This window comes from Centropristis striata, chromosome 22 (assembly GCF_030273125.1).
Source record: "Centropristis striata isolate RG_2023a ecotype Rhode Island chromosome 22, C.striata_1.0, whole genome shotgun sequence".
In the NCBI taxonomy this organism is placed as follows: Eukaryota; Metazoa; Chordata; class Actinopteri; order Perciformes; family Serranidae; genus Centropristis; species Centropristis striata.
This window is the reverse complement of record NC_081538.1, coordinates 21931882-21944884: the sequence shown is the minus strand read 5'-3', so window position 1 is coordinate 21944884 and position 13003 is coordinate 21931882. Positions and strand designations below refer to the sequence as shown.

The 13003-nt window shown below is 36.7% G+C and overlaps 1 protein-coding gene and 3 non-coding genes across 4 annotated transcripts; 1 reads left to right on the top strand and 3 right to left on the bottom strand.

Moving 5' to 3' along the window:
• The first annotated feature begins 585 nt into the window (after positions 1 to 585).
• Positions 586 to 3393, top strand: ndufa12 (NADH:ubiquinone oxidoreductase subunit A12). The gene is made up of 4 exons (XM_059326104.1): positions 586 to 730; positions 1650 to 1735; positions 1909 to 1996; positions 3141 to 3393. The coding sequence occupies exons 1-4, from the start codon at positions 642 to 644 to the stop codon at positions 3319 to 3321; spliced, it is 444 nt and encodes a 147-aa protein (XP_059182087.1). The 5' UTR covers positions 586 to 641; the 3' UTR covers positions 3322 to 3393.
• Positions 3394 to 12299: 8906 nt separating this feature from the next.
• Positions 12300 to 12371, bottom strand: trnaq-cug (transfer RNA glutamine (anticodon CUG)). Its single transcript has one exon. It is a non-coding gene; the product is annotated as a tRNA-Gln (tRNA).
• A 223-nt stretch (positions 12372 to 12594) lies between these two features.
• On the bottom strand, positions 12595 to 12677 carry trnal-cag (transfer RNA leucine (anticodon CAG)). Its single transcript has one exon. It is a non-coding gene; the product is annotated as a tRNA-Leu (tRNA).
• A 135-nt stretch (positions 12678 to 12812) lies between these two features.
• Positions 12813 to 12895, bottom strand: trnal-cag (transfer RNA leucine (anticodon CAG)). Its single transcript has one exon. It is a non-coding gene; the product is annotated as a tRNA-Leu (tRNA).
• Between the last annotated feature and the right edge of the window lie 108 nt (positions 12896 to 13003).

Below are 13003 nucleotides of genomic sequence, written 5' to 3'. Positions count from 1 at the left end.
AATAATTGCAAGTCATTTTTTGTCAAAATGTTACCGCTTTAAGATAATGGCCTATGTCAAGTATGTGACTTAAGTGGATTTATTATGCCTAAGTCAAAATAAAATGTGACTTAAGCAATTCTTGAACATGCCTTTGTGACTTAAGCAAGATATGGTAACACTTTATTTTGAAGGTGTCTACATAAGAGTGACACGAGCGTGTCATAAACATGACATAGGATGTGCCATGAACATTAATGACACTTTGAAGTAACATTAATGCTCATGATACTTGTCATGTCATGTTTCTGACAGGCTTTTGTGACTCTTATGTAGACACCTTCAAAATAAAGTGTTACCATATCTTGCTAAAGTCATTTATTTCTCTTAAGTTACATAATTTACAAACAGTGTTATTACTTTGCCAATAGCCATCTTTTGTTACGTCCTTTTTGAGTGAAATGATCAATAAATGTCATATGTTACACTTTTGGTAAAGTTTTTTTTTTGTGTGTGTTTCCTGCAAAACTTGAAAAAATGAGTTTGGCGATTATTTTAACAGTGTGACGATATGTGGAACTGAAGGTATACAGGGTGATTTGTGTTACTCGGACCTGTTTTTAAGGCACAACAGTCCGTCCCGGTAAGTCTTCCGTCGAAAGATGGCGGAGTATGTGAACATCGTCCGAAGGGCTTTGGGGCAGTTAGGAGGTCATGGAGGAGTTCGGGGTTTACTTGTGCAGTTTTTCAGGTGAGTTTAATCTCAAATCTTGTTTTGTTAAAGACGAACCACTGTTGATGACTGTGAGAGGTTCAGAAAGACGTTTGACCCGGCATTTATTATCCGGAGCCGAGTTAGCATGTTGACAGCTAACTTTAAAGAGTCTGGATCCAAAGCAAACGTTATGTTATGTCAGTCATGTAAATGAGTGTGATTTAAATGTCACGCCAGACTCCATTAAAAAATATCGTAATTTTAGATTAAGAGTTCAGCGGGCGCAGGTGTGTCGCTTTCAACCGACTGACGAAAACAACAACAAGGACATGCATGTCCGCTTCAGAAAACTGTCATTAAATTATAGATTTTTATAATTTTCCTCTTCACTGAGTTTCAAGCTTTAAACCAACTTCAGTCCTGATCATTGGTAGCAAGTTTTAAGATTTATTTACGCATTAAATGGCAGTTTATTTAAATAATGCTACTGTTGTGTGTTTTTGTATACTAAATGTTAGAGGGATGCCAATGATAAGGATAAACACTGGTTTGAATAAATCATTTAAAAATATATAAAGCTTCGATTATTATTTGAATAAGTAAATGCAGTGTCAGATTAAATATATGAACAACATCCTGAGAGGAAAAATGTAGCTAATAAACAAGCTATATTGAAATTATTTTCCTCTGAACTTATTTCAGTCCTGATCATAGCTACCTACTATTTATTAATTTCTGATTTATTTTCAGAATTTTAGCCCTTTACATACCAGGTTTATTTTTTTTTTAATTTGTTTATTGTTTATTGTCATTTAGCTCACAAGTTAATATAAATTCAGTGACAGCTGAGCTTCTATGATTAGTTCACAGTGTTTGTTTTCATAAAGGGAAACGGTAGAAAAATGGACTGTATGTCTTGGCTCAGACAATCTGACTGTCATGATTTTATTGGCAGAGCGAATGATGTGAAGACCGGAGCCCTGATTGGTGTCGATAAATATGGGAACAAATACTATGAGGACAATAAGCACTACTTCTTTGGTGAGTCATATTTTAAGATTTTAAGTCGCTTGCACAAAAAATATTGATTTCAAGAGGATTTTTCAAAATATGTTCATATTCAGGTACTTTTTTGTACTTGATCTATTGAAGAAAAAAACATGTGATTTTTTTTGGTTAATGAAACTTTTTTTCTATGTCAAAAACGTGTTCAGGACGTCACCGCTGGGTGATCTACACCACAGAGATGAATGGAAAGGACACCATGTGGGAGGTGGACGGCAGCATGGTTCCAGCTGAATGGTACGACCTATATAGTGTCAGCTGATGTTAGCACCACATATTTTGTTTTAAAAGTTGTTTTGAAACTTTATTGGCTGTATTGACTTTATAGTTTTATAACTTTATTTATACAACTCTTAGCTTTATGACTTTATTTATAGTATTTATCTGTGCAATCTGGAATTTCTGTATGAATCGTGTGCAATATTTCAATTTGTTACACTGTTGTTAGATATATACATATTTGTACATATCTATATTTTCATATTTCTATTCTATTCTGTTGTTCATATCTGTATTTTATTTTCCTCCAAATATTCTATTTGTACATATCTTTATTTACATAAGACTGGCATTTGTATTTATATTTATGTGAATTCTGTGTAGAGTAGGCCTGTCACAATAACACATTTTGTTAGGATGATATATTTTACCAGAAACTATCACCATAAACGATAATATCGTTGATGTCATTTTCCGACCATTTTACTGATATAATGATATTAGAGCATAATAATCCTTGTCAAGAGCAATTCATTTTTAAACCTGAAGAATATTAAACATTGGAATTGAATTGTGGAAAAGAAATATTAAAATATCCTAAGTAAATAAAACACATGAACTACAATTAAAACAAATAAAATAGACTTTCAGGTTTCGGTAAACAAAAAGTTTCAGTGAAATAAATATTTTCAATTATTTTATTTTATATTATAAATAACATAAAAAGCTAGAATTGCTGATTGGGAAATATAGTTTTCATTTCGGTCTGCATTACAACAAAAAACACGCATTTAAATGAAAATATACAAGTCCTATCGTGTCAATTTTATAGATTGAACGATAAGTCTATATAGAAATGATCATGACAGGCCTAGTGTAGAGCGTTTTTGAATTTTTTTCTGTATTATTTACAGAAGTACTTCTTTCTATTCCTTTACAGCAACAACTGTAACAAAAAGCAATTTCCCCCCAGGGATAAATTAAGTATTTCTGATTCTGATTTTGAGTGTATAGAATAGATAGATTAAGGCTTTTTTTTTGCATAAATTGCAAAATAGGTGCACAATATGACCAGAGATGTGATTTAAAAGGGTTAGAAGGTAATTTTTCATTTGATCTTAACTTTAATAAACAAGCTACCTTTTCCCTCTTTGCTCCCCAGGCATCGCTGGCTGCACTGTATGACAGACGACCCCCCCACCACACATCCCCCAGAGCCAAAGAAGTTCCTGGCTGAGGTCCACCAGTTCAATGTCAGCGGCAGCTCACAGCAGTACGTGCCGTACTCCACCACCCGCAAGAAGATCGAAGAGTGGGTTCCACCCAAAGCCGGGGCTCAGTGAACTCTGACTGCATATTTTGTAAATTATGGTTTCCTGCCAACATGTCCTGAATAAAATCTCTATACAGATGTTTGTGATGGGAGTGGTGGTCTCTACACTTAACATTTTTCTGACATCAATTTTCCTCACATGTTAAGAATTGATTTTTGGTGGTTTAAGCTCCAATATCTGATATATTTAGTTTCTGCACAGTTTCTAGCCCTGCAGGCAAACTTTTAATTTATCCACTTCATTTTCAAGGTAAAAAATATATATAGAATATATCAGGTTGAATTTGGGGGAAATTTGTCCAAAATGATGTAGAAAACATCTAAAAAATATCTATTTGATGGAATGGAACAACCATAAAAACACTTATTCACTGACAATTTCAATAAAGAACTGGTGTTTTTTTATAGAAGTTACTTTTATAGTTAAAGTATAAACAGATGTATATTATTGTTAATTTTGTCCCGTTCCTATCCATTGAAAACTGTATATCTTTGTGATAAACCACACAAAACAACCACAAAGCGATGCAGCATTTCACACTGAGGTGTGCAGAGATTCTCCAGAGCTGACGGGTCACACTGTGTGAGAATGACTGGACACTAGGGGTGCACCGATTGCAATTTTCTGGCCGATCACCGATTTTTAAAAAGCCTGACCTGCCGATTCCGATTTTGGCCGATACCGATTTTTTTATAACTCACAGCATACACCTTCAATGTTCAATGCATACATGCTTCAATCTTATTATATTGAAAAACAATAACACAGCAGTATTTTTCTTTAACAAATAAAGGAAATCACAATGTCTGAGGTAGTTAATAAAATATTGAACTTAAAATAAATAGCAACAATTTACAGGACAAACTAACAAAAGAACTGCAACCATAAATAAAGTGTTTTTTGTTCTGTACAACATACAGACAACTAGGGAGGGCATCGATTTCAGAATATTCAAATAGCCATTAAATCATAAAAAATCGAATAGTTCATCATATCTGGAAGAAAAAAAAGTTGTATTACTGGTGCCTCCCACACGGAGGCAGCGTAGCTGATGCAGTGAGGCGGCTAGATATCTTTAGCTATTAAATTATTAAGATAAAGCTATTATTTTGACTAATACTGCAACTGTGATATGATTTGAAATATTAGAGGGACTAATATTTTTTGCATAATTTTCATTTTCATAAAAAAAGAATAGCTATAGAATAGAAATAGAATAGCTGGGACATCTCTACAACATGACAATGAAATATTTAGAATTGTATTTCAAAACACATTTCTCCTTTAACAGATATTACAACCTCCGATGAAACATGGACTATGACAGATTTCTATAACATAAACTCACCTCTTCTGCAATCCTTTGACGTTCCTCTGAACTGAGTACCCGACGCCTCTTTGCTGGCAGAGAGCCACTGCTTTGCTCACCCATGGAATGGAGAGAATTTCTGTGAAAGGACAAGGAGAATTCATAATAACAATTAAAAAGGGGGAAGAGAGATTATCATTTTTTAAAAAGTAAATAATGATCATATTAATAACTGGAATCCTTATTACCTGATCTTTTGTATGTCCTGTTCGAACTGCTGGATGCTCCCTTTGATGTGGACTGAGTCTATGTTCTTCTCGAGATTGGCATAGAGAAGGTCCACATGTGGCATAATGTGGTGAAAAAGTTCCAGAAAGAACTTAAAGTCCTGATGATCCAGCAGCATGGCCAAGGCTCCTGCCTCTCTGATGGTATTGGGGTCAAAGTCACCTGAGTCTCCTATGTCCTCAAAACAGTGAATGAGATCCTCCCTGTGCTCAAACACAGTGTTGATGGCTCGGCTGTGAAAGTTCCATCTGATGTTGCTGGATGTTGGCAGTCTACAGGCCACCATTTTATCACGAACACATGTACGCTTGGGTGATTTTGAAAAAAAACTGGCAAATCCACTGTTAGAATAAATTGATTATTTTCTATTTTGTTAACTGATTTGATTGCTTGATTATTCTGCTTCTTTTTGTGACTCCCTGGTGTCTGTCTCTGTTCTCTGTCTCTGTGCGTGACTCAGGTCACGATCAAAGGTCAACCTTGGTACTATTAATCAGGCAACATGATTATGATACAATGATTATGTTTGTGTGTTAATGTTGATTTTGAAACTGTGATTACTTTGATTACATATATTTCATTTGCTTAAACTGATTAAGATTCTATGATCACAAAGAATATATTTTATGTTTCATATTTTTTAGACTTTAGAATCCATGTAAGACAGTATCTCTGTAAGACATAACAAGGCAGAATGTTTGTCCTAACAAGTTTTGATAGCAGGTCAGAACATTGTGAAGGGCAGAAATGATTATTGCCCAGTGACATGATGTTTCCCTGTATTGATTAAAACTGACGAATCAACGGATCAAGGAGGCGGAACTTCCTGGAAGAAATCTACCTTCATGTTTAGTAAACAATTGTTAGGATAAATAATGGGTCTGAGGGCAAGAGACGGGGTTCAGACTTCACGAACTGAAACCCGTTTGTGTGTATCAGGGACATGGAGTTTTGGACCCGGAGATCTCTGTATTGCACATTTTTTGACGTATTGTAATAAAATGATGTTAAACTGAGAACTTGGACGTCCTCCTGCTCATCATTCCCCATCAACGATCTGCGCAGAAAAATGGTGAGGATTTTCAGTTGGTGTCAGATTATTCAATTTTCAAGGTTTCCTCAAGCTTTTTTTCTAACAGTACCTAGGTCAGAAAAAAAAATTCTCACCTTGCATGATCAGGTTGAGCTGATGTGCGTAGCAGTGGATATAGTGGGCATTTGGGTACACATCTTTCATTTTCCTCTGAACACCTGCAGTGGAACCCCTCATCACACTGGCTCCATCATACGCCTAGCAGATGAGCTTGCTTTTCTGATCCTCAGGAACAATGACAGCAAGAGACTCTTTTAATGCAGTAGCAATGGACTCGGATGTAGCTGACCTAAGAGGAATGAACTCAAAAAATCTTTCTTGCACGCTGTGTTTGTCATCAATGTAGCGTAGCACAAGCACAAGTTGGGACTGTGTGGAAATATCTGTTGTCTCATCTGCCTGGATTGATAAAAAATCACTGCTTTGAGCTTCTCTGATTATTTGTTCCCTTGCTACAGACAACATACAGTCCAGGAGCTCATTTTGTACAGTTTTTGAAGTACCCTGAAAATAAATCCAGGAACACTAAACAAACACTTGGTGCAAATTCCATTATGGAAACGTATAGGCTCACGAATGCTACTGAAGAAGTACAGATCAAATCTTTCGGCACATGTGTGTCTTCTAACATACAGATAATTAAATTCTAAATATAATGAAACAGGACAGTGTTCCAGTGAAAAACAGTGGCTGTCAGAAGTCGGATTCAAACCCAGGCTTCCAGTTGAGACTGCGACCTGAATGAAGCACCTTGGACCGCTCGGTCATCCTGACTGAAGACAGCCCATTTTTTTTTTCCCCAATATATTTATTGTCTTTTTCTCATAGTACAATGTCCCATCAATAAAACATTCAATAACAACTTAACAGTTTGGGACTGGAAATACTTATATTGCATAAACACACATACATACATACACACGCGCACACACACACGACTTGCACCAATATCAGACAAGATTAACATAAAATAAAAATAAAACTGTTCACCCCTTCATTGTTCACAGTCGCCTCTCAGGTAAAGCCTACTATTCCAGCTTTCATGATAATCATGTATGGTTCCCAAAGCTGATCAAAGTCTTTCTGTTTGCCCTTAGCAATGTAAGTTAGTCTTTCGAGTCCAATGCAGTCCAAAAGCTCCCTCATCCACATTCTCAATGATGGAGCGTCCATACTCTTCCAACATAATGCAATAGCCCTCCTGGCTTGAAGTAGTCCAAAGTCCAGAAGTTTAGTCTGTTTCCGTGTTTGTATGAAGTCCTTCGGATATATTCCGAGCACGTAAAGTTTAACATTTAAAGGAATCGTGGTATTAAACATCTTTGACAAAAAATGTATAACAGTCTTCCAGAAGTTATGGATCTTTGGACATTCCCATAGACAGTGGAGTAAAGTACCTTTCTCATTTAAACATTTAGTACAGACATCTGGAGTATTAGCAGACATATGATGGAGCTTGACAGGAGTTATGTACATTCTCATTAACCACTTATATTGAAGTAATTTAAACCTTGTGTTTATTGTCTGTTTTTGCGCTTTTAAATAAGCATCGTTCCAATCCGTCTCATCTATGTCTTCTTGTATATCTGATTTCCAGGCGTTTAACTTATCTAATGTTGATTCAGTGCTATATGTAACCAATAAGTTGTAATATAGATACATGTCCCCTCCCTTCTAAATTCACCAATGTTGTTTGTTCAAGTTTTGATAAAGGTGTTGATGCGTGTTTTCTGTTTATATTTCGATGACATATAGCTTTTTAATTGTAAATATTTGAACAGGTGCTTTTTGGGGATTTGGTATCTCTGGCATAGTTGATCAAAAGAAAGCAAAACTCCGTCTTTGTAAAGATCCATCATTTTCTGAATACCCTTCATGTTCCATGACCGAAACCCTCCATCCTTTTTACCAGGTGCAAACTGTTCATTACCCCAAATAGGAGTATATTGAGACAATGCAGGCATATCACCTATATGTTTATGTGCAGCATGCCAGACCAAAATCGTGTTTTTGAGAAAGGGATTTTTCATATGCTTTTTTAACTTCTTAATATCCGAAGAGTAAAAATACAGATTTAATGGTAGATCTGGTATAGACTCCTGTTCAATGCTTACCCAGGCTGGGGGGGCTGCTGTACATAAATAGTATGACGCTGAGGTCAGTTGGATAGCCATATAATACCACTTAAGATTGGGGAGTCGAAGCCCCCCTCTCTCATAAGGCAGATATAAAAGCTTGAGGCGGAGCCTGGCCTTCCTGTCGTTCCATATGAATCGTGAAAACAGTTTATCAATTTTATTGCAAAACAAGCTTGGTAATGGTAATGGGAGTGTTTGGAAATAATATAAACATTTTGGTAAAATAGTCGTTTTTATTAAATTTATTCGTCCGACCATAGATATAGGTAAGGTGGACCAGCGATTCAGTGTTTCAGTTATTCCGTCTAACAAGGGATCATAATTTGCTGGGATTATTTTACTGAGTTCAGGAGTAATTTTAACGCCCAAGTACTTAAATCCTTCAGTGGTTGTTACAAATTGAGTATTTATGATGGGATTATGTCTTTCATCCTCATTAAGAAACATTAATACTGATTTAGAAATATTAATTTTATAACCAGAGAACCCTCCAAAATTTTCAATTAATCTCATCAAGTTGGGAATACTATTTTCTAACTTTGTCAAAAAAAATATGATGTCATCCGCATATAAAGAGATGCAATGGTCTATCCCCCCAATTGTAATGCCTGTTATACCCGTATGTTCTCTCACAGCTATGGCTAGAGGTTCAATTGCCAGCGTGAATAACTGTGGAGACAAAGGGCAGCCCTGTCGTGTGGATCTCTGTAAACTAAAGGGTTTTGAAATGGTATTATTGGTTAGGATCTCAACAGTTGGACTTGTGTACAATAGTTGAATCCATTTGAGAAAAGTTCCGCCCAGCCCAAATCTTGGAAGTATTTCAAAAAGGTAGCCCCATTCTATCCTATCAAATGCTTGAGATGCATCTACTGACAGCATTGCCGTGTCTTTTGCATTATGTTTCTCATGTAGTATATTCAAGACTCTTCTAATATTATGATAATCTTGCCTTTTTTGCACAAAACCTTGTTGGTCATCAACAACCAGCTGAGGGAGATATTCATCTAATCTTCTAGAAAGTGCCTTACAAAGTATCTTTGTGTCACAACCCATTAAACTAATTGGTCTGTAAGACGAGCATTCAGCTGGGGGTTTATTTGGTTTTAATATTAGGGTTATTATTGCTAATCTTAGTGAATCTGGAAGCACTCCTACAGTAAGTGATTCTTCATACATGTCTAAAAGTGGCTTTATTAGTTGTTTTTTAAATATTTTATAAAACTCTATTGGTAACCCGTCCGGTCCAGGTGCCTTACCGATATTCTTTTGTTGTTAATGGAAGATCTAGCGTTATCTTTTAATTGTCTGATATAGTCCGAAATGGCAACTGATTAAGAAATGCATTCTGAGCCTTTTTATTTTCTGTATATTCTGATTTGTATAGCAATTTGTAAAAGTCCCTAAAATTATTATTTATCTCTAATGGATCCATGGTCATGTCACCAGATACTGACTTTATACAGTTAATCGTTCTTTCAGCTTGCATTTTCTTGATTCTCCAGGCCAATAATTTACCTGCTTTTTCCCCTTGGTCATAATACTTTTGTTTAGTCCACATTAAACTTTTAGCCACTCTATCAGTTGTTAATTTGTCATAATTAGCTCTCAAAATGGATAGATTATGTAATTTTTCATGGTCATTATTCTTATAAATCTCAGTCTCTGCTTCTTTAATTTGGTTTTCTAGTGTTCATAATTCTTGGTTTTGCTGTTTGGTTTTAGAACTTGTGTAACTAATAATTTCTCCCCTTATATAGGCTTTGAATGCCTCCCATCTAATACTGGCCGTAGTTTCATCTGTATTAAGTTCAAAATAATTAGTAATACATCTTTCCACATATTTAACAAAAGCTGGATCCTGTAGTAGATGGACTTGTAACCTCCATCTTGGGCAATGCTCAAACCTCCCTAGGTAGATCTCCATAGATACTGCTGCATGGTCACTGATTACGATACTATTGTACCAACATTTTTTAACCTTAGACAATAGTTCCACTGAAATTAAAAAGTAATCGATGCGTGAGTGAGTTTTATATGTGCTTGAGTAGCAAGAATATTCCCTTTTGTCTGGGTTTTGTGACCTCCAAATTTCGACTAATCTTAAATCGTTCATATGATTAATCAGTGTTTTTCTAGTTTGTACATGTGTTGTGTCAGTTTGGGTGGATCTATCCAACACTGGGTCGAGTGCACAGTTAAAATCTCCTCCAATAATATAAAATCCCTCCAAGGCAGACACAGTAAGAAATAATCTTTCAAAAAATGATGAATTGCCCTCGTTTGGCCCATAGATATTTATGAGATTTAGTTTTTGTGACAAAATATTGCCTTGAATAATAATGTATCTTCCAGATGCATCTTGGGTCGTTTTTGTAACTTGAAATGGTATTGATCTGTGTATGAGAATAACTACACCCCTAGCATGACTATTATAGGGAGCGTGAAACACTTGACCTGACCACCGTTTGTTCAGGTAGTGTATGTCTGAGGCAGTCAAGTGTGATTCTTGTAGGAAGACTATTTCAGATTTAAGATATTTTATCCTGCTCAGTACTTGTTTCAATTTGGCCAGTTTTGTCATTCCCCGAACATTCCAGCTTGTGATTTTAATATCCAAATTATTTACTTGTTTTGTTCTCTCCATATATGATTATCTCGGCATAGTGTATGCTAATGAAAATGTAAAATCCCAAATAGAAATAAAAATGATGCAAGCACGCATGCACACATACACACACCCCACCTCCCTCCCGTCCACCCCCCCATCCACACGCACAACACACACGCACACACACAGTAGTTCGAACAGTCCCACCCTCAACCCCAGCATTTCCCCAACTGAAATGCAACCTTCCCCTTGAGTAGAAATGTTGAGAGACGCTGATCCTCAATACTTGAGGAGCAACAAATCAGCGTAAGGTAACCTAAGTCCTCGACAAAAACAATCAATGCCCCTAAACCGTGCACTTTAAACTTGGAATAGTAATTTTCCCTTTTTGGTATGTAAGATTCGACCATGTTAAAAAAATATCTATTGGTCCAGAACAATATCCACTGGTCTTATAAAACATAAACTGCAAAAAAAAAAAAAAAAAGTAGGTAGTCAACCCAAAATAAGTGTGTACACACTGAACAAAATTACATTTCAATTTTAAAGATGAAAATCATGTAACGTTATTCATAACTTAACTCACAATAACAACAGCTTACTTCAGAATTATTTGGGCTCTCTTCTGTTGTATATCCTGATGATCAGCTGTAGCCTACGGCTGATCAGCTGTTTTCTCCGGTGGAGTCCCAGGTTTGTGTGGCTGTGGAAACACCTGTCAGCAGCTCGTCATGTGTAAATTACTTGATGCTTTCGTAAAATTGTTCAGCTTTTTCTTCCCTGGTTCTCTAAGTCATCCACTTTGGATTCCAGGTAAGTGATCCGCTTGGTGGCAGAGTGTAGTGTGGCGCCTGTTTTGTCAAGTGTATCTTCTGCATCACGTATGCGGCGTTCAGATTCGTCGATACGCGATGCATTGGAGGAAACATCTGGCGTCACTTCTGTCACCCTGCACTCCAATGCTGCCATTGAGTTCGCCATGCCAGTCAGACGGGTGTCAATATTGTCCAACTTTGCACCGAAGTCTGCCCGGAGCGCTTTTAGCTCGCTCAAAACTTCAGCTATATTAGCCATATGGCTAGCTTTAGCTTCTGTGTCGCTCGTTGGATCTGGCGGAGTTGTTTTAGTACCAGTTTTGCGTCCCCGAGTGAAAATATCACACTGTGCAGTTGCAGTAGTTTTTGACATGTCAACGAGGTTCTATTTTAAGAAGTTAGCAGTTTATATTAGGGTTTTAAACTAAACCGTGCACGGTTGTTTGGAGCGTTCTTGCTAAGCTGCCATTTTGGTTCCACCCACGTGACCTCTCCCCAGACAGCCCATATTTATTGAAAATTTTGAAAATATATGACTTTCTAAATTGGGCATGCTGGTATGTGCTTTGACTATAAGCACAGTTGAAAAAAACAACAGGATGACACCTCAATGTAATCTGAAAAGTCTGTAAATACTAGGCAGTTCTCCCTAAGACTAACTGGAACACTGCCCTCTTCAGGTGATTTGAACAATGTTGACAAGGTTAAGACCATAGTTGGGGATAACCAAGTAAGGTTCCACCGAGATTTGAACTCGGATCACTGGATTCAGAGTCCAGAGTGCTCACCATTACACCATGGAACCTCAAAAGTTAAAAAAAACCTCTTCCTGACGGAATCGAATCCATCAACAGATAAGCCTACTGCATTCAAAGACTTGGTGCAAATTCAAAAATGGAAATGTGTAGGCTCACAAATGCTACTGAAGAAGTACAAATCAAATATTTCGTCACATGTGTGTCTTCTAACATACAGATAATTCAATTCTAAATATCTTGAAAAAGCAAAGAGTTCCAGTATACAAAGGCTGTCAGAAGTGGGATTCGAACCCACGCCTCCAGTGGAGACTGCGACCTGAACGCAGCGCCTTGGACCGCTCGGCCATCCTGACTGAAAACAGCCCATTTTTATTAAAAATTTTAAAAAAATATCATGATATACTAAATTCAGCAAGATGGTATATCTGCATACAGATAATTCAATTCTAAATATCTTGAAACAGCAAAGAGTTCCAGTATACAAAGGTTGTCAGAAGTGGGGTTCGAACCCATGCCTCCAGTGGAGTCTGCGACCTGAATGCAGCGCCTTGGACCACTCAGCCATCCTGACTGAAAACAGCCCATTTTTATTGAAAATGTTGAAAAAATATCATGATATACTAAATTCGGCATGATGGTGTGTGATTTGACTATGAGGACAGTTGAAAAAGTTTAACAG